At 46.6% G+C, this 21,049-nt stretch overlaps 2 protein-coding genes across 3 annotated transcripts in view; one reads left to right on the forward strand and one right to left on the reverse strand.

Moving 5' to 3' along the window:
* Positions 1-13,317, forward strand: part of CSGALNACT2 (chondroitin sulfate N-acetylgalactosaminyltransferase 2) — a 74,615-nt gene extending 61,298 nt beyond the window's left edge. The window contains exons 8-9 of the transcript XR_009696055.1: positions 11,460-11,676; positions 13,172-13,317. The gene's annotated coding sequence lies outside the window, so the exon portion shown is untranslated. The remainder of the gene's footprint in view (positions 1-11,459; positions 11,677-13,171) is intronic.
* Positions 12,769-21,049, reverse strand: part of RASGEF1A (RasGEF domain family member 1A) — a 42,875-nt gene continuing 34,594 nt past the window's right edge. The window contains exons 4-13 of one of the 2 annotated variants that reach the window (XM_061161549.1): positions 18,983-19,120; positions 18,428-18,649; positions 17,793-17,867; positions 17,367-17,459; positions 16,848-16,950; positions 16,685-16,764; positions 15,822-16,013; positions 15,287-15,410; positions 14,788-14,860; positions 12,769-14,540 (exon numbers count right to left, since the gene is read on the reverse strand). In XM_061161549.1, the coding sequence (XP_061017532.1) occupies positions 14,516-14,540; positions 14,788-14,860; positions 15,287-15,410; positions 15,822-16,013; positions 16,685-16,764; positions 16,848-16,950; positions 17,367-17,459; positions 17,793-17,867; positions 18,428-18,649; positions 18,983-19,120 (1,125 nt within the window). In that variant the 3' untranslated portion in view covers positions 12,769-14,515. Of the gene's footprint in view, positions 14,541-14,787; positions 14,861-15,055; positions 15,411-15,821; positions 16,014-16,684; positions 16,765-16,847; positions 16,951-17,366; positions 17,460-17,792; positions 17,868-18,427; positions 18,650-18,982; positions 19,121-21,049 lie in introns of those variants that run through there. The other variant, XM_061161548.1, reaches the window with a different exon arrangement.

The raw sequence follows: 21,049 nt of genomic DNA on the forward strand, positions 1-21,049 counted from the left end.
CTAAAGTTTCAGTAGTATAAACGTGGTTCACAGACAAAGAAAGGGCAGTAAATAATCCAAGCAATGTCCAAAAGTCTTCTTTTGGAGGTAGGACAAAAGCCCAAGTTTGTCGCTGACGTTTATGCATAATTCTCCTGGGCCCAGGTACAATGGAAGGACTTCAGAGCCTAAAGAAATGTTAATTAGTTTTCCTTCCTCCCCAGGGTGTGATGGCCCCTCCAAGTTCCAGGGAGGGGGCATAAGGGTGGAGTCATTAGCTGATACATTTGGTCCTTTCTCTGTCCATTTTATGACCTGCAATAAAGGGGGTGGGGGTAGGTAAGTAAGCCTAGTTAAGTCTGATTAGTTAATCCGGCTGGAGCGGGGGTCGCACAGACCAACAGAGCATAGCGATAAGAAGGTTTTCAGGACTCCGAAGCATTCCCTGTTGAGAAACCAGATTTTCAGCTTGATTAGTGAGGGTTTTTATTTGTCCCCAAGTGGGGAGATCATAAGGTTGATGCCGCCGAGGGCGGCGCTTCCTGGAGATCTTTAGAGCCGCCATGGCCCGTATTGGAATTTTTTCCTCCTGGGGTTCTTGTTTCATCTCCATTTTGAATGCCTGGGGCCCCCTTGGGTCGAATCTTTCGAAGAGGAAGCCATGTGAGTTCATTGGATCCATCTGGGGAAATACAAACATATCCCTTTCCTTGTAAGATTAGTTTCCCAGATTTCCATTGTTTCATTAACCCGTCTTGGTACCAAATGGGCAGAGGAAGAGAAATGTCCTTCAATTCCTCGAAATGCTTTTCTGTTCTTGTCAAGATATCTCCTTGTGGCAAGTTAAAAATTTAAAACAAATAAAGCTGTATTAACAATAGTTATAGGTTTAGAAAATATCTTATGTTGGAATCTAGTAAAGTCTGCTTTAGATAAGGAAGACAGTAGTGTTCCTGTGTGTTCCCCCTTTTTAAATTTTTTTTTTTTTCCTTTTTAAATTTTATTTGCAGCTTTAGTGTGTGATATGTTCATTTGACTATGTCTTGTGTCTGTGGATTATAAGGAATACCTGCAATATGTTTAATAGAAAAAGATTGTAAAAATTGTTTAAAGTGTCTAGAAATATAGGCAGGGCCATTGTCTGTATTAATAGAACTAGGCATTTCCATTACAGCAAAACAAGCTAATAAGTGAGTTATAACGTGTTGTGTAGCCTCACCGCGAAGAGGTGTGGCCCAAATAAAAGAAGAATTAGTGTTGATACAGACATGCAAGAAAGAAAATGGAGAAAGTTCAAGGCAATGAGTTACATCCATTTGTCATAGTTCATTAGGTTGCAAACCGCGAGGATTAATACCTTGTGTGATGGGTTGAAGATGTAGGGGTCTACAAGTAGAGCAATTGCTAATCATTTTTTAAGCCTGGCGGTATGGGATTTTCCATAGCTGCTGTAGGGAACCAGCATTGTTGTGCAACAGAGCATGCTGTTTCTCCGGAGTAGCAAAGGAAACCAGTTTATCAGTCTGCTCATTACCATAAATCATGGGGCCAGGAAGGCAAGAATGTGCTCGAATATGTGTAATATAAATGGGAGAATTGAGGTTCTAACAACAGATTGTAATTTGAAAAAGAGTTGTTGAGTAATAGGTTGATTGGAGTTTATGGTGGAGGTTTCTATATTTTTTAATACAAAAACTGAATATATAGAGTTAGAGACTATATTAATGGGGTAAGGATGTAGGCAAATAACTTGAATAAGAGCATATAATTCATTTTGTTGAGCAGAATGAAATTTAGTATAAAAGACTTTATATTTCTTACGAGACCAGAATGAAGCTTTGGCGTTTTTAGTCCCATCTATATAAAAAACCTCAGCTTGTGATATAGGCTGTGATAATGCAGGAAATAATAAATTCAGTATTTTTGAAGAAATTCCACAGCTTACCAGAAGGATAATGAAATGAAATTTCTCCAAAATATTCCAGAAAAGCTATTTGGAGATCAGTAGAAGTTTGTAATGTGTGTTCAAATTGAGATTTATTGATAGGTATTACAGTTTTATGAGGATCAGAGCCAATTAGAGTTTTAGTCCTATTTCTTCCATTGATAATGATTAGAGCAATTAAATCAAGGTAGGGGGTAAGTGACTTTACTGCCCTAAAACAGGTATAGATCCATTCTACTGGGTGTTCTTGCTGGGCAAGAAGTCCTGTGGGAGAATGAAGAGAGGGGAGCATAAATAATTCTAGAGGTAAATCTAGTTTGATGCAAGTAAGATATTGTTTTTGTAATTTATTTTGTACTAAATAGAGTTCCTCTTGTGCCTCTTGAGAAGGTGAACGAGGGCAATTGTAATCAGGATCTCCTTTTAAAGTATTAAATAGGTTATTTAGTTGATAATTAGCAATGCCTAAAGAAGGTCTAATCCAATTTATATCACCTAAGAACTTTTGAAAATCATTTAAGGTTGATAATTTATCAGTACGGATCTGAGTTAGTTGGGGAGTAATACGTTGTCTATTAACAACAAACCCTAAGTAGTGGTAAGGTGTAGAGGTTTGAATTTTTTCAGGGACAATGATTAATCCAGAGTTTTTTAAGCTTAGTTGAGCTGTATCAAACATGTGTTGAGTTTCTAAGATAGATGGAGCCGAGAACAATATATTGTCCATATAGTGAATAACAAGAAAGTTAGGAAATTGTTTCTTCACAGGCTCAAGGGCTTTAGCTAGTAATACTGACACATGGTGGGAGAATTCATCATCCCTTGTGGCAGTACAGTCCATTGGTACCTTTTATGAGGTCTGATATAATTAGGATAAGGGAGAGAGAAAGCAAATCTCTCTCAGTCTAAAGGGTGTAAAGGTATATTAAAAAAGCAATCTTGTAAATCGATAATAAGAAAGTGCCAATTTTGAGGAACAGTGGTCAGTGATGGGATTCCTGGTTGTCATGCACCCATAGGTTTCATAGATGCATTAACTTTTCTAAGGTCTGTTAGGAGACACCATTTGTTAGATTTCTTTTTTATAACAAAAATAGAGTTCCAAGGAGAACAAGATTCCTCAGTATTGAGGAATTCTTTAATTCTTGTTGTGTACCTATGAGTTCCTTAGCCGCCTGTAATTTCTCTTTCGTGAGGGGCCACTGCTCTGTCCAAATAGGCTTGTCATTCTTCTAAGTTATTTTAACAATTGTATTATTTGTTAAGTGAGCGGTGGCCCCTAGGAAAAATGTGGAATGTATATCTGAGTTTGCCATTGCATAAGTAAGTCCCTTCCTATTAGATTAAGGGGTGCATCTATCACATAAGGTCTTAATGTTGCACGTTGGCATTCTGGTCCCTCACATGGATAAATTTGAGTACTCTGATAAACCTCTTGTACTTTGGTCTGAGAAATCCCTGCAATTTGGCAAGAAATTTTTTGTATAGGCCACAATTTGGGCCATAAATGTTTGGAAATAATAGTAATATCAGACCCAGTGTTGAGAAGACCAGAAAACCTTTTACCATTAACTTTGATATTTATAGTTGGTCGGGAAAATTCAGATACCAATGATGTCCATAAGGACTGTTTTTGATCTGTACTGCTGAATCTACCTGTCCATACATTAGAGGAGTTAATAGAAATGTAAGGTAGAAGGAGTAATTGAGCAATTTTATCCCCCTTTTTAAATTGCCATAAAATCTGAGATGACATCATAATTTGAATTTCTCCTTTATAATCTGAATCAATTACTCCAGGGTGAACAGTAATTCCTTTAGAAGTCAAACTAGATCGGCCAAGTGAAAGACTGAAGGTTTGTGGGGGCAGGGGTCCAAGAAGTCTGGAAGATATTTTAGAGGGGACCGTTTGAGGGCAAAGGAGAGCATCATTTAGGGCTGGTATATTGGCGGCAGCACTGCCAGATGTAGGGGATTTGAGGGAAAAGGTGGATCTTTTCCCTAGTTTTTGTTGAAGGGGACCTGGCGGGTCCCCTGCTTGGTGTTTTCCAGAATAGGTTTCCCTACAGTGTCAAATTTGGATTTACAGTCTTTGGCCCAGTGCATTCCTCTACGGCAGCGAGGGCAGATTTTTGGAGGTTTTTTATTAGTCTTCTTAGGGCAGTCCCTTTTTAAATGGTTCTTATCTCCACATGTAAAGCATTCTTCATTTCCCTTTCTTAAGGCAGCAACCATTGTTTCAGCTAGCATTTGCATCTTTTGAGTTTCTGATCCTAGATTGTGACAAGCCTTCAAATAATAATAGTCCTTGTCTCACGAATGGGAACTATAGCCTTTTGACATTCCTGATTTGCATTTTCATAAGCAAGTAATTTCTCTAGTTGCCTTTTGACTTTTCCTCCGATTACAGTACAGGAAATAGCAGTTTTTACTCTAGCTAAAAAATCAGCATAAGTTTCATTAGGTCCTTGTAATATTTTAGTGTAGCTACCTGTAGGTTTTCCTTGAGGAGTAATTCTATCTCAAGCTTCAAGGGCCATTGTTTTTAATTGTCCGTGCAACAAAGGAGGGCATTGTATTTGAACTTTTATAGCATCAAATTATTCAGTGCCAATTAACATTTTAAAAGTAATTTGGTTTTGGGGAGCGTCAGCTCCAGCACTTTTGTTAGCATGAAACCACATTGTCCATTGAAGATACTCTCCTTGTTTAAGGAGAGCTTTTATTAAAATTCATCAATCATAGGGAATAAAGGTTCCAATAGAAGATGCCATAGCATTTAGAATCTAGTAAAAGGCGAATGTGGGCCATACATAGTTACAGCCTTTTTCATTTGTTGCATGTGAAGAAAGTTAATACATTCATATTGAGGTATTATTTTCCCTTGAGCATCAGGATTTCTAAAAACTGGAAAGGCGGAGAAACCTTCAGCTTCAGAGACTTATGATTGCAAAGCCAGCAATTCAGAGAGCCTCTGTCATGAAGGAGAGTGAGTAGGTAGATTATTGTTATTCAGAAAGGTGTTGTCGGTTTTAATGTCAAAAGGTGTCTTAGGGGAGTCGTTGCCAGAATCATTAGGTTCTAGCAAGGGAGAGACTTTGGGATTTGTGCCTGCTGGCAGGGGAGGAGCGTTTGGAGCAACCAGGGCAGGGCTTCTAGGAAAATTCTGAAATATTTTATGTTGTTCTAATTGGGCCTTTTGTAAGGTTTCATCATCTAATTCATATTCATGTAATAAGTGTTCTGCCTGTTGCCGAAAATCAGAAGGGCTAGAATTACCTTGAAATGGCAGAATCACGGCTTTAATGAGAGCCCGTAGGGGCCAGAAATCTATCGGAATATTTTTTCCCTGTCTGGTGGCTCGTTCAACATTCTCTTTGACCCAATGCCAAATTTTTGAATCAAAACTGCCTTCATCAGGGAACCAGGGATTATGTTCAACTATTGTTTGAAGGCAAGCCTCTACTCATCGGCGCAAAACCAAAAGTCCCTGAACTTTAAGTAAAGTAGAAAAGTGAGGGGGCTTTCCAGCCGATTGACCCGTGTCTTTGTACTTACCGGCCTCAATAGGCCCTGGAGTCACTCCATCCGAATCTGCCACATGTACCAGGCCCCTGTTCTGGGCGCCACTTGTTGAGGTCCTTTAATGGACCGGAACCTGGTGATCCGGAGTTGACGATAAGAAAGTAAAAGAGATAGAGAAAGAGGCTGATATTCCTTGGTTTACGCAGAAAACCAATAAAGCTCTTGACACAGAGCTTGCACTGCTTCACATAGGCACTGGGCGCCCTCTCCAGGGGGTGAAGGCACAGTGTGCCTTCTCGAGAGGGTCTTAGAAGCCCGGGCAAGAAAGTGAGCTCAGCGGGCTTCTGTGCTCCAAAGAATTAGCCTGAGAGAGAGAGAAGGAAAGAAAGCTCTGATGGAGCAAAGGTGTTTTATTCAACATAGTGTGGGTATATATACTGTCTTGCAAGGTAGCTATTTTCAGCAAAGATAAAAAAGTCCAGACTTACAAATTATCAAGGAAACATAAGGCGATCCATATCAAAGAGAGAGGGTTGTAAATAATCAATTTTTACTGTATGGCTCATAAAAAGGAAGAGGGTTGTAAATAGTTACTTATGAGCATATGGAAAAACTAACGAAGGAAATGCATGTACTCCTCAGCCCCGGGAGTAGCGTGCCACTCCTCTAAATTCCTGAATATTCAGGAATTAATAAGGAACAGAGGATTCATGACAGATCCGAAACAGCACACAGGAAGCCTCCTGTTAAATGCTTCCTGAGAATATATCTATGAGTAATAGAGAAGTTTTGTTTCTTTTCAATTTCTATATATTTTTCTTGTTTTAAACTGTGCTTGTTAGGATTTGTTTTGCAGTGTTGACTGGAAGTGGTAATAGTGGACTTCTTGCCCATATTTCTGATTTCAAGGGAGACATTCTTAGTTTCATCAGTAAGTATGGTATTTTTTTAAATACATACCCTTTTTTAAGTTAATAAAAGTTACCTTCTGTTACCACTTGGCAAGTTTTATTCATGCTTGAAAGCATTTGTTAAATATTTTTACTATATCTTTTGAAATGATTATATGATTTTTCCCATCTTAAATATGTTGAATTCATGAATTAATTTTCTGAAGTACCCTTGCATTCCTGGGGTAAACACCAATCTGTCATGATATATGATGCTTACACATTGCTGGGTTCAGTTTGCATGCATACACAAGCATTTAGTTGCATATCTGTATATATGTGTATATGGGTGTTGTATATGTAAAAACTTTTTTGGGGTGTTTTTCATCTGTGTTCATGACTAAGATTGCCTATATATTGTACTTCCTTTCTCATTCTTGGGCTCTTCTATAAAGGTTTTGCTTGCTTATAAACTAAGTTACAGGTGTTCCTTTGTACTGTGTTTCTAGAAAAGTTTTGTATGACTATAATTATTTCTTCCTTAGGATGTTTGACAAAACTTCCTGAAAGCTATCTGGGCCTGAACCTTTCTATATAGGAAAATCTCTGATCACGAGCTCAATTTATTTAATGACTGTAGAACTGTTCAGATTTTCTGTTTCTTCTAAAGTCAGTTTTGATTGAGTTATTTTAGGTAAGGGGCTGTTTGTTAGGAATTTATACTTATAAACTTGAAATTTTAGATGAAACATACAAAGCTGTTTGCCATTTCCTCTTGTTATCTGTGTAATATGTATGGGCTCAATCATGATAACCTCTTTTTCTTGATATTGTTTATTTGTGCTTTTCTTTTTTCTTAAATAGTCTTACCAAGTGTTGTCAAATTTTTCTCAGTCCTTCCAAATAACTGAACCCCTACCAGCCACATAGGAGAGGATCTCGTTGCTTCATATCCTCCCCACAAATATTTTCAACATTTTTAATTCAGACTCTTTAATTTGTGTTGAATGTGTACAGTTATTTAATTTTTTTCAGTTATTTAATTTTGATTTTAGCTTATCATTAGGAAAATGATGTTGATTATCTTTTCAGATGCATATTGGCCATTTGAATATCTTATTTGTGAAATGCCTATTCCATTTTTTTGCCCTTTTTTCTTTCATGGGCTTTTTTTTAATTGATGTATAAGAGTTACTTCTGTATTCTGGATATGAGTCTTTTGTCAGATTTATATATTGCAAATATCTTCTGCCAGGCAGGGGACTGGTCTTCATTCTCTTAATATTACCTGTTAATAAGCAGAAGTTGTTAGTAATAAAGTCCAATTTATCAGCTTTCTTTTATGGCTAGTGATTTTGGTGTGCAATTTTAAAAATCTTTGCCTACTCCAAAGTAAAGATTAAATGTCTATGTTTTCTTTTAAGTGCTTTATTGATTGTGTTTCATATTTAGATCTGCGATTCATATGGAAATAATTTTCATGTAGTAGAGTCAAGATTCATCCTTTAGAATTTCTTTTAGCAAAGGCATTATGCCAGACTCTATTTTAGTTTATAAATATCTTTATCTCATTGAAGAAATATTTTTGAAGGCTTTAGAATTCTAGGTTGAGAAATTTTTTAGCACTGTCAACTCTAATAATATATTCAGCTATTTGACCAGGAAAAGTGAGTTTACTCAGGAATAGCCAGAGGAATTGCAATTCAGAATAAGTGAACTACAGTGGGTCATAGGCAAATCAGAGAACAAGAAAAGGAAACTTGCTTCTATATGGTAAAATGGGGAATTGGGAGGAACTGTATTAACCGAAATGTTCATTGAAGGAAGCTGGGAGTTCATTCCAGTTGGTGGGCTTCTGTACTCTCTGAAGAAAAAGAGAAGTTTTCCCTCTTCCTGGTTGGTGATAAAGCAGGCAACACCTTCCTGTGATGGAGATGTTTGCTGCCTTTCTTGCTATTTGGAGTAATTGATGATGCGTAGCTGGGTATGAGACCTCCCCCTTCTGGCCTGTTCCAACTCTAGCTGAGGTTTCTTTAATTCCACAGCACACTGATGTTATGATTCTGTCTTCTGCCTTCAGTTATTTCTGTTGTGAAATAAACTATCAGCTTAACAGTTGATATGCCATTAAAGGTAATCAACCTTTTTTCTCTCTGTCTTTAAAATCTCTTCTTTATCTCTATTCTGAATCACTATATGTCTGTATACAGATTTTTTTTTTCTTCTGATCTTGCTTGAGAATCTTTGGGTTAATTGGATTGTCTTTTGTCAGTTCTGAAAGATTCTCAGATATTTAATTTTCATTGTCTCTGCCTCATTCTTTTTCCTTCTGTAACTCTAATAACATATGTTAAGTCTGTTTCATATTTTCCAACCTTTGCCTTTCTGTGTTACATTCCAGTTATTTATCCAGAATTTTGTTCAAGTGGACTTGGACAAAAATAGAGCATCTGTATAAGTAGGCAGTTTATACAGAATTTATCCAAATAGAGCATCTAGAAATGAACAATTTTTAAATCTAGTAGGTGGATTTAATGGTATATTAGACACAGCTAAGGAGAGACTTTTCCAACTAGAATGTAGATCAGAACTTTTGCTTCTACTGGGTAACTTAGGGACAATATCAGTTCAGGGCCATGTTAAACTAAATTCTAAGCTTGAAGTTTTTTTGACCAGTGTGATTTGTGCTGTAAAACTTTGTGAAACTCACTGATATGTGGTTGTCAATTATCAGGGGTAAATTCTCCCTATTCCCATGGAGTGCTGAGGTTCAAAACAGGCAGTCTTCCTTAGCATCTTGGTGGGATTGGAGTAGGAATGTTTTCTTTCAAGTTCACTGTTATGCTGAGGGGTGGCTCTTTGATATGGCAGCTTTATGATCTAAAATCTCCTATTTGACCTTTCTTGAGCAGGCTCTGGACTTTCTTCTCTGACCCCCTTGTGGACTGAAAATTAAAGCTATGAGTTTCTGCCTTTACATGGATGTTAAAGTTTTGCATAGGTTTATCAGTCAATTTCAGTAGGTGAGCGCTTAAGCACTCATCTCACACGCTAGCAAAGTAATGCTCAAAATTCTCCAAGCCAGGCTTCAACAGTATGTGAACCATGAACTTCTAGATGTTCAAGCTGGAGTTAGAAAAGGCAGAGGAACCAGAGATCAAATTGCTAACATCATCGAAAAAGCAAGAGAGTTCCAGAAAAACATCTACTTCTGCTTTATTGACTATGCCAAAGCCTTTGACTGTGTGGATCACAACAAACTGTGGAAAATTCTTAAAGAGATGGGAATACCAGACCACCTAACATGTCTCCTAAGAAATCTGTATGCAGGTCAAGAAGTAACAGTTAGAACTGGACATGGAACAACAGACTGGTTCCAGATCAGCAAAGGAGTACATCAAGGCTGTATATTGTCACCCTGCTTCTTTAACTTACATGCAGAGTACATCATGACAAATGCTGGGCTGGATGAAGCACAAGCTGGAATCAAGATTTCTGGGAGAAATATCAATAACCTCAGATATGCAGATGACACCACCCTATGGCAGAAAGCAAAGAAGAACTAAAGAGCCTCTTGAGGAGGGTGTAAGAGGAGAGTGAAAAAGCTGGCTTAAAACTCAACATTCAGAAAACTAAGATCATGGCATCTGGTCCCATCCCTTCATGGGAAATAGATGGGAAAACAGTGGAAACAGTGACAGATTTTTTTCTTGGACTCCAAAATCACTGCAGATGGTGACTACAGCCATGAAATTAAAAGAGGCTTGCTCCTTGGAAGAAAAGTTATGACCAATCTAGACATCATATTAAAAAGCAGAGAGACATTACTTTGCCAACAAAGGTCTGTCTAGTCAAAGCTATGGTTTTTCTAGTAGTCATGTATTGATATGAGAGTTAGACTATAAAGAAAGCTGAGTGCCGAAGAATTGATGCTTTTGAACTGTGGTGTTGGAGAAGACTCTTGAGAGTCGCTTGGACAGCCAGGAGATCCAACCAGTCCATCCTAAAGGAAGTCAGTCCAGAATATTCTGTGAAAGGACTGATGCTGAAGCTGAAACTCCCAATACTTTGGCTACCTGATGCGAAGAACCAACTCATTTGAAAAGACCCTAAGGCTCGGAAAGATTGAAGGTGGGAAGAGAAGGGGACGACAGAGGATGAGATCGTTGGATGGCATCACCAACTCAATGGACATAAGTTTGAGTAAACTCCAGGCGTTGGTGATGGACAGGGAGGCCTGGCGTGCTGCAGTCTATGTGGTCACAAAGAGTCAGACACAACTGAGCGACTGAACTGAACTGAAGCATTTAAGTCTTTTATGCTGTCAGAAATGGGTAGGTGCTTAACTCTCATATTCTTTTTTCTCCCATTTTTAAAAATTTTTAAATGGAGGATTTGTTGTCAGCTGCTAAGTCATGTCCGACTCTTTGCGACTCTTGGGAGCAAGTTCCTCTGTCCATGGGATTTCCTAGGCAAGGATACTGGAGTGGGTTGCCAATTCCTTCTCCAGGGGATTTTCCTAGACCAGGTTATGAACCTGCATCTCCTGCATTGGCAGGCAGATTCTTTACCACTGAGTCACTAGGGAAGCCCTAATTGGATAATTGCTTTATAATGTTGTGTCGTTGTTGTACAACAAAATGAATCAGCTATATGTATACACGTATCCCCTCCTTCTGCAGCCTCCCTCCTACCCACCCCCACCCCTCCCTTCTAGGTCATCACTGAGCACTGAGCACTCTCCTGGTTCTATACAGCAGCTTCCGGCTAGCTACCTGTTAAACAACAAGGTAGTGTATATATATCAGTGCTATTCTCTCAAGTTGCCCCACCCGCTGCTTTCCCTGCTGTGTCCACAGCTCTGTTCTCTATGTCAGACTTGCAAATTTGCCCATCAGTACCATTTTTCTAGATTCCATACGTATGTGTTAATATACAATATTTCTTTTTCTCTCTCTGACTTACTTCACTCTGTATGACAAACTCTAGGTTCATCCACATAACTAAGTACAAATGACCCAATATTGTTCCTTTGTATGGCTGAGTAATATTCCATTGTATATATGTACCACAACTTCTTTATGCATCTGTTGATGGATATTTTATTTTATTCTTGACAGCATTGTTCCCTTAACATTGTTGCTGAAGATCCATACCTGAGTCTCCCATTGTTGCTCCTGCTGGGTGGAAACCAACACCTTGAGAAACGCTGCCTGGAGGGCGCCATGCCATGTGTGAAGGGACAGTGTCATGGCTCGCCAAGCCAGCTCGCCTCCCACTCCCAGCTCAAGCTCCAAGATGCAGAACAAGTGAGGTGCTGCTCCTTCTTCAGGTAAGGTATGTAGTAACTTCCAAAACTAACTATGCCAAGAAAGTAAGGATGCTATTGAGTGGAAGGACCTAAAAAGTGTTTTCATTGATCCAAAACTCACTTAGGAATCCTCACATGGGTCCTCATTTGCTCCACAAACACCCGAGCCCCTATCGCATGCTGTCCATTCCACAAGGCACTTGGAGGGGCAGCAGGTGACGAGACCCCCCAGGCCTTGCCTCTCTCCAGTACGCGGTGACCATTAACTATTTACATGTAAATAAGTCAGCATTCTGTTCCTCTTTCCCTGGCCACATTTTGGTGCCAGTCCCTCGGCACACCTGGTAAGCACTATGCTGGTGGGTGATGACGCAGCACAGCATCCCCCTCAGTACAGAAAGGTTTCTGTGGGTAGCGCTCTTTAATGGGCTGAGCTGGCTCTACCCCCCTCGGCACAGCATCCCCCCTAGCACAGAAAGGTTTCTGCAGGCAGCACTCTTTAATGGGCTGGCTCTGAGCTGGCTCTGAGGAGCAGCGTCAGGTCTGTGGAGCTGACCTCGTCCAGCCTGGGCACCTGACAGGTTGGCCATGAGACAGTCCAGACAAAGGCAGCATCTCACTTCTTTTCCTTCAGTTCCACAAGCTCTTGTGTGCCCCTCAACAATTCTTTCTCCTTTAGCACTCCTGAACGTGACCAACTGAAACAGAAAAACCGCGATGGAGAAGCACATCAATCAGTGCACCCCAACATCCCCAGCCCCCCAGAGAGATCCACAGAGCCCATGTTCACCAAAGGCTCCTATCAGCCCTGCAGTAAAGGAACCTTGACAGTCGTTGAAGCTAGGCCCTGAACTTACATAATTCAAGGTTGCTAGTGATATCCTTCTGGATCTGTCCTTGAGGAAAGCAGGATAGAACCTGCCTCTTGTACAATTTTTTCTTGTTTTTACATTATTTGAAAAGCCCTTTCTCAGAATGTGGAGGTGAGAGTTCCTGTTCCATCTCTGAAAGGCCATGGTGGCCCTGGCATCTCATCCTGCCCTCTGGCAGGCATCCCCATGCCTCCTGCCAGCATCAGAGCCACATCCTCACGGCCGTGCACAGAGAACAGGCAAACGATGGGAGCAACATGTTCTTTTATTGATGCAAGTACGTCCAGTCACACCAGTAGCTGACATCCTGCATTATGGTACAGCTTTATACTCAGTTCATCTCGAAATACCAAAACATCAGAGTTAGGGTATGTATCAAATTGGAAAAACAAAATAGCAAATGTAGACACTGTGGCAGGTCAGTACGAGAACTGATAACCCAGGGAAGTGCACATTGATGTGAAAGCTCAACACGTGGACAAAAAACGTTCTAACATTGTATTCCAAATATAGATTCTCAAGTTTTAAACCTTTATCTCAAATACATAAAGCAATATGTATTATCAGTATACAGTATGTACTATCTAGAACATCTGAAAAGTGCAAAAACACTGTGACAATACAGTGTGAATATCCTTGCTCCACCCAGGGCTGAGGGCGACATCAGCAGCAGATCACAAAGCCACCTCCCCCTGAGGTGGCGTCCTCACATCTCCAGGCTGTCCCAGGAGTTCTGGGAATTGGCAGCTAACAGATCCATCCTCACCCAGGCCTCCCCGCTGGAGACTCTGGCGAACCCCAGCCATGGGGGGAGAGAGAGGGTGAGTAGTTCCAGGTCTGCTTGCGTGGAATGAAAGCCTGCCAAGAGGGAGGGATACAGTGTGGACTGCCCACTTCTGATCTTGGAGGGAGCAGGGTTGTCGTGGTCCCACGGCCAGGAAGTCAGACAGAAAATGGAGTGCACACCTCAAGTCTTGGTGTGGAAAACAACTCCAAATGTTGGGCGGTTGTATGTGCATGGGCTCCAGCAGATACGGGCCTGGCTAACTTTGGGTTTCAGTTCCACTAGGGGAGCTCCCCGCCCAGAAGGAAGGAAGGTACTGATTTGTAAGTTGCTTCTTTTTACTTTGTACTTGGACTTGAAGGTGGCTTTCAGTGTCCCCATCCTTCAATTTTACTTTTTTTTCACTTCATTATGGCTAAGTGTCTCAAAGTGATAGCCTGGAAAACTGACAATTCCATGATCCCCCCTCCTTACGTTATTTGAGATTTTCTCTTTTCCTAAAATGTAGTTGAGTTTTGCCAGACATATTCCAACAGAAAATACGCTGCCAGGTATCCCCCTTCCCTCCCTACTGACCCCCATAAATCCCTGATAAAGGAAAATGAAAATGTAAACTTTGGAAAGCCCATGTTCAAGGTGCACTTCTAGAAATAAGCAAATGAGATCCACCCACCCCCACCACCCCGGCCACCCGAGCCCTTCTTGCTGGACCCTCGCAGGCCTGGGCGCTGAGGGCAGCACTTTCCCAGCACCTCCAGCGGCCCGGCTGCGGGCGAGACCGGCCTCCAGTACCCTCTAAGGCACTAACCCCGACATCAGAGACACTGGCTGGAAAGGAGGCAGGGCTCACGTTGGTTTTGGTTGGGTTTTTTTAAATTTTTCTTTTTTGTAAGATGTTAATAATCAAAAGTAGAAAATAAAAATCTACATTTCATTAGAATAAGATGTTATCATGGACACCATCTCCCATGATACTCTTTCCCCACCCCTCCCCAAAGCAGGGCCCTGCCCTGTTATTTAAAGTAAACAAAAGAACTTTGTTAAGTGCCAAAGGTTGATGCATGAAATAATTATTTTTTTCTTCACAAAAGTTATGTACAAAATGGACCCCAACCAGTGAGGCCTCCTCATCTCAACCCATATCAATCAAGATTAGAACTCAGTACATAAGTGTGCTTCATCCAGCGTCTGCAGGCCGCATCCATGCCTTCAGGCTCTGTTAAGGAGAGTGGTCCTAAAGGTGGGCAGGGAATGAGGAAATGGTCAAGTGGCCACAGGCCCTTCCCCCGACCAGGCAGAGGGCAGGCCTGTGCAACTAGGGGAGGTCTGGCTGCCAGGAACTGGCCATGGAGGGATGATCAGGGAAGTTCAAACCCCAAGTCCTCAGGGATGCTCCCCCACCTCATCCTTTCCCTTCCTTATAAAACTCAGGCATGGGGGTTGGTCGTGGGGTCACGAGACTGCCCCTGGAGTTCTCCTACCTGAGGGTCTTCCAGCTGTCCTTTTCCATGTGGTTTTCTGGACCTTCACTTTCAAAGGAGGCGATGAAGAGAGCTGAGAGACGAGAAGACCCTCAGAAGCCATGTCCACACACGGTCAGTCTGCCCCCGACACACATACCCTTCTCAAACCCTCCCTTCCAGGGTGGAGCAAGGCCCAGGAAGGAACTCCCAGACCAAGCAGGCAGTGACGTCTGGCCCGGGATGGTCCCCAGGGGTCTGCTGTGTGGGGCTCCCGGCTGCCTGGGGACTCTGAGACTTCTCTGGCTCCACAGCACCGGTCCAGCCCCATCCTGGCTCTCAGGAGCCCAATCTCTTCTTGTCCTTCATCTCCCATCTGCTCACAGCCCACCCTCATGCACTCTCCCCTGAGAGCTGAGCTTCCCCAGCGTAGCATGGGAATAACCTGGGAGGGCACCCCATGTCAGAGTGACTTTTACAGTGTGTGTCTGGGCAGGGGGTTGGGGGTGGTGGCCCTCACCTTCTTCGCTGTAGATGGGAGCCGTCAGCAGGTAACTCTGAATCTTCTTGTCCTTCTCAAAGGGACACTCCACCTGTGTCCATGTCATGAACTCATGTATCTGCCTGGAGATCTCCCAAAATTTCTGAAGGGTCAGAAGATTTGTCACCTTAAGCTTGAAAACCTTGGTTAGGGAAGGGGACGTAGGCTCTGCTTTCAGTCTGCTGCTCACCTCCTTGGTCCCAGCGAGACAGGACAGTAGCCCTTCAGAGCCAACTCGGACCCCAGAAGGGCCCCCCACACAGCACAGCACCGCCAACCAGAACACACCCTGACCTCACTCCTGGGGGGCCTCATGTCTCCTAGCTCTGTAATCAGATCACCCACCCAGAGCTAGGGCCACCGCACACCTGGAGGTCACTTGGCAGCCAGGACCCACCCTGGAGCTGTCGAGGCCACTGCCCAGCCACTGGCAGGCAGAGACAGATTCTGCCTGTTCAAGAGTGCAGCCCGGTCTCCCTCCCTGGGTGGGCACAGGGCACGGGGCTGAGCTAACCTTGAAGTTAATGTGTCCGTTGGGCAGGTGGTTGGTGTGGATTTTGTGCAGGAAGTAGATGTCCTTGACGAAAAGGTTGAACACGGGGATGACGATCTTCTCCCGGCTGCTGTTGGCCGTCTGTGACCTCTGCGTGGCCCCCTGCAGGGCTGTCCGGTAATTGCAGAAATTGCTGGATGGGTCCATGTGGTGCTGTGGGCAGACGGGAGGATGTGGTGGGCACTGCACCTCCACCGCCCTCAGACCTGCTCAGGACACCCTCTGCAGGAACCAGCTCTGGGCAGCCTGTCACTTCCAGGAGTGAGCCCAGTGGGGGAAGTGCAGAGGGCCCCGGGCTGTGGACCAGGCCAGGCCTTTGGGTTAGGGTCTGAGCATCACAGGAAGAGCCGGAGAGAAGTCTCAGCAGCGCACTCACACTGCCTCTTTCCCTCCTAAGTACGCATCTTAACCTCCTTCAAAATCTTCCTGTGCCCTTCTGTGGAGGCCAGTAGCCCCAAACCTGACCAGCTGCACAGACACGCCTATAAAACTGGATTCTGTGATCAAATACATCTGGTCAAGGCTGCACACTCACTGGCCAGCCCCTGGGCCACCCAGACGACCCAGGACTTCAGGGAACAGGCCAGTCTCTGCCTGGTCAGCCTTGCCCAGCCTGGGGCTATCGGCCTGGCTTTGCCGAACCCCTAATCTCTCCCCAGAATTCTGCTCTAGGCAGTGCTGGCTCTGACTGAAGCCCTGAAGCCGAGGAAGTGTGGGCTGCCTGCCTCCTGGGGCAGCACAGCCGGGTCTGCTGACACTCCCGGCACCGCGTCTTCACAGGGGCCGAAGCATGATGGCAGCCCCCTCCCGAGGCCGATGCCTACCTCTAAGACGTCGAACTTTGCCGTCTTGACCTTGGACCACGTCTTCTTCAGCCTCGCCACAGGACTGAGGTTCATGCCAGCTGCAGGGGGTGACAGGCAGGGTGAGGGCAGGGGAGGCAGGCCCCGCACCACTGGAGGGGGACCCCGGGGGCCACACACTCACAGATGATGGCCATCATGGAGTTGAAGTTGCCGATATTGAAGCACTCTCGAGCCACGTCAATGAAGAACTCCAGCATGCGGGTCCGGTGCTTCTTCTTCACTACCTGGAGGGCGGCCAGACAACTCAGCTTGGACCCCACCGGGGGTCGTCCCCTCCAGCACCAGCCCCTGAAGGGCAGCCTGATGGGGAGCTGCCTGTGCCCACAGAGCTGTGGGACCAGGGTGAGGGGAGCTGCCCAGGCTGCAGAGGCAGGAGATGAGGCTGCAGTGGTTTGATGCTGAGCCAAGTGGTGGGAGGGCAGGCAGAGGGGACCATGCTGGGCACCACAGGTGCTTCCACAGTGGGTCACTGTTGTAATGTAAGTCATCACTTGGGGGGTGGGGTGGGCATGGTACTTCCAAGGCCCTGGCAATAAAAGTTTGCTGTCTCCACTTACAAAGTTTCATCCTCTGCGGGGAAGGGGATACCGTGGGGTCAGGAGGAGACTGTGCCCCACCAAGGCCGCCGTGCAGCACTCACCCGGCACACCTCGGTGGCCACCAGCATGCTGAGGCAGTTGAACCAGTTGTCATAGGCCTCCAGGCTATAGGTCTTGGTCATGTCCCCTCGGCACTGTGGGGACATGGCAGGTCAGAGGGAGCCCGAGGACCCTGCCAGTGGGTGCTGCTCTACCCCCACCCCCAGAACCAAGAAGCCAGGAGAGGAGACTGTGAAAGCAGGGTGGGGAGGGGAGTGGGGCTGCTGGATGGGCCCCCAGGGGATCCCCCCAAGCCCTGCAGGGATCAGCTTGGAGGCCTCTGGGAACACTGCCCCCCCCCCCCCCCCCCCCGCCCCACCAGCATACATCACCCTGCATGGCCATCCACCACCCCTGGAGCAGGCGCTGGAGACCAGACCCACATGCATCAGTTGTGAGCCCCCCTCCAGCGCACCCGCAGCCCTCACCCTGTGTTTGTCCCGGGAGTCCATGTGGCTGACGATCTGCATCAGGTCCTCGGGGTGGATGCTGCTGACTCTCTCCTGGGAGTAACGGGGAGACGGCACAGGAGGGGTGACCATCTGCCTTCCTCAGGCCAGCCCCACCCTCAGGGCACAGAGTGTGACCAGAGCAGCAGTCAGGACCTCCCTGCAGGGGCGGGCACCACAGCCATGGCCCTTCCTGGATCAGAGCGCCCAGTGGACAGGCCCCCCCCCCCCCCAGGAGTACTCCAGGGGTCTGGAAGGCCCCCCTGGGAACAAGGGGGCAGGACTGTGTGTATGACTCAGGGCCACAGCTGCTACATGCAGGGTACCTGCCCAGCCCAGGACGCAGGCAGGACTAGGGGACCAGAGCCAGTGGGAGGAACTCTGCCCCTGGAAGCCCCGGCCATGAGCACAGGGCTGCCAAGATCCGGGGAACCTGCTGCTCAAGTGTACACACGCCTGCCAGAGGCAGTGGTCAAAGCTGGCCATGCAGGCTTCCCCCGACACCCCAGTCTGACCAGCAGGGGAGACCCTGCCGCACCCTGTGGGCGGTGGTGAGAAGATGAGCATCTGAATGCCCCCCAGCCCCACCCTGGAAGGTTGTCCACCACACTAACCAGCTCGATATGTGTCAGCTGCTGGGCCAGCACCAGGGGGTCGCAGCACACGCCCAGGATGTCCTTCTGAGCAGCTGGAGGCTTGGCCTTGAGGACTGGCCCTTTGTCCATAGCTGGTGAGCGGAGCTTCTCCCGCAGCTCCTGAAGCTGGCTCCGGGCAGCCAGGGACAGCAGCAGGCTCTGCGTCATCTGGGAGATAGCCTTCTTCACAGTGCTGTTCTCCTGAAGGGTGGGGGCGGAGAAGGCGCTGCTGTGGGATGGAGGGACCTGCTGGAGGTACCCAGCTCACCTACGGGGACATACCTCTCACTAGGCACCCACCCACAGGGCAGGAGGAGGGGGCCTGGGACCATTCCCACTCTAGCCACAGGGTACTCCATGTGCAAAGGATGCTGAGGGCAGGTCTATGTGTTGCCGGCCAGCTGAGCTGCCTTCATGGGGGTGAGAGGCAAATGGGGCTGCCCAGCACCCTCTTCAGGAGAATGACTGCCAAGGAGACCATGTGGAGAGCTCCCCCAGACAAGGCACCCTGCCAGGGTCTGAGAGGGACCTCACCTCATCACACTGGGTGACCCGATGGGTGATGGCCTTCAACTCAGCCATGGCCTTCTCGTCCTGGAAGTCAAAGGGGAAGGCCTCCGTCCACTCCTTAAGCAGCTGCACGATCTTGGCTGAGAAGGACTTCAGCTTGGCCTGGGTCAGGGCAGGTATAGTGAGGTCTATGGCTCCTCTCACTCATCCCCACAGGACCTGCGTCCCCTGCCCTGACACTGGCCTGAGCGCTACCAGGTAGGGACAGACCCCTGCTGCCTTCGTCCACCTGTGGTACTGTCTTTTCCTGCTTCACTTTCCATTCCCCTGATGCCAGCTCTCTTACATTCATTTTCAAAAGACCACCATGACATAGAAAACTAGTTTCATTTGCTGTAATTAAAAGTTAACCCATAAAAAACATGATGAAGGGCCTCCCTGATGGCTCAGTGGTAAACAATTGACCTACTAGTGGAGAAGACACAGGTTCGATCCCTGATCCAGGAAGATCCCACATGCCACGGAGCAGCTAAGCCCGTGCACCACAACTACTGGGCCTGTTCTCCAGGGCCTGGAAGCCACAACTATTGAGCCCACACACCCTAGAGCCCATGCTCCATAACAGGAGAAGCCACCACAATGAGAAGCCTGCACGCTACATACAGAGTAGCCCCCACTCGCCGTAACTAGGAAAAAAACCCTCACAGCAATGAAAATCCAGCACAGCCAAAAATAAAAAATAATTTAAAAAAAATGATGAAAACCAAGCAAAATCATGAATGTTAAGCAAGAAACTGCCTTCTCTCCGTGAAAAGCAGGTTGGCAAGTGCCAGGAAGGACTGCAGACACCCCAGGCGTCCTCTCCCCAGGTCCACATGCATACACAGCTCAAGGGGGTACAGGATGCTTGGTGCCCAGCCCCGCTCAGGTTCACCAAACGCTTCCTGGGCCCACCTTGGCTCCTGCCTGCCCCTGACCGGCTCCCTCTGCCTACCTGGACCATCCTGGCCTCGACTGCCCTCGGGGCACGGCCCCCTCATGATCCCACTGCCCACCCCTACACCTGCCTGCCCCATCCACCCACACCTGCCTTATTTAGCCCACTGATTCCACCCTTGCCCCCTGCCCATGCCCTGGTGATGGCTCCCATGCCCTTCAGAGCCTCCTCCCCCAGCCACTCACAGCACTGAGTCACGGCACCTCAGGAGGCCCTGCTGACAACCCCCAGGTGCCCACTGCACCCACACTCAGCAGGAACAAGAGGCCTGCATTCCCTCCTCAGAGGCCCTGCCCTGCACGTCACCCCAGACAAGGCTGGCGGGCTCACCCCAGGCTCCTCTCAGGCCTCGACGGGACCCCTCGCTGACCCTCAACCTCAGATTCCATCTCCCACTCATCCTGTTCTGGCTGTTTTCCTCCCACACCCTCAGGAGCCCTTCCTGGTCCCCAGGCTGCAGGCAGTGCCCATCCCCCTCTCAGCCCAGCAACCCCAAGACAGACCCCCGAGGGCAGACTCGGAAGAGCTCTTCATGGGCCTTCACTGCAAACCTCCAGTGGCAGCAGGCCCAGCCAGGTGGAGGGACAGGTCATTGGGAACAGGCCCTGCCGGCTTTTTGCCAGCCTGCCTACCACCCTTGCTTCCGTGCCAGACCCTGGGTTTCTGAAATCCACACCCCAGCCCCTGCCCCAGGGCCTCAGGGATAAACTGTGATTTCTTAACCATCCTGACCACCCAAGGCCTGACTCAATCAGAAGACATGACAGTGAGACAACCCTATTTGAGTCACTGCAAACTCCAGCCTGAGGGTGCCGCCCCCCTACCTTCCTTAGAGGGGGCTGGGGTCCTGGCATGGAGCAGGAGAGCCGTCCACTGTGGTCCTCCACCAGGAGGGGTGCAGGCACTCGCCAGCAGCAATCCCTCCAGCACCCTGGGAGTGTGCTCCACGTGTGCCCCTGCAGACCCCCAGGGAACCCAGCTCCAGCAATGCCAGGAGGCCAGACAGACAGAGCTGCCCCAAGAGGAAGGGTCCCTGGCCAGCTCAGCCAGGCCCTGTCCTGAGCCAGCTTCTTGCCCAAACGCGAGCGAAATGG

This window comes from Dama dama, chromosome 15, assembly GCF_033118175.1.
Source record: "Dama dama isolate Ldn47 chromosome 15, ASM3311817v1, whole genome shotgun sequence".
In the NCBI taxonomy this organism is placed as follows: Eukaryota; Metazoa; Chordata; class Mammalia; order Artiodactyla; family Cervidae; genus Dama; species Dama dama.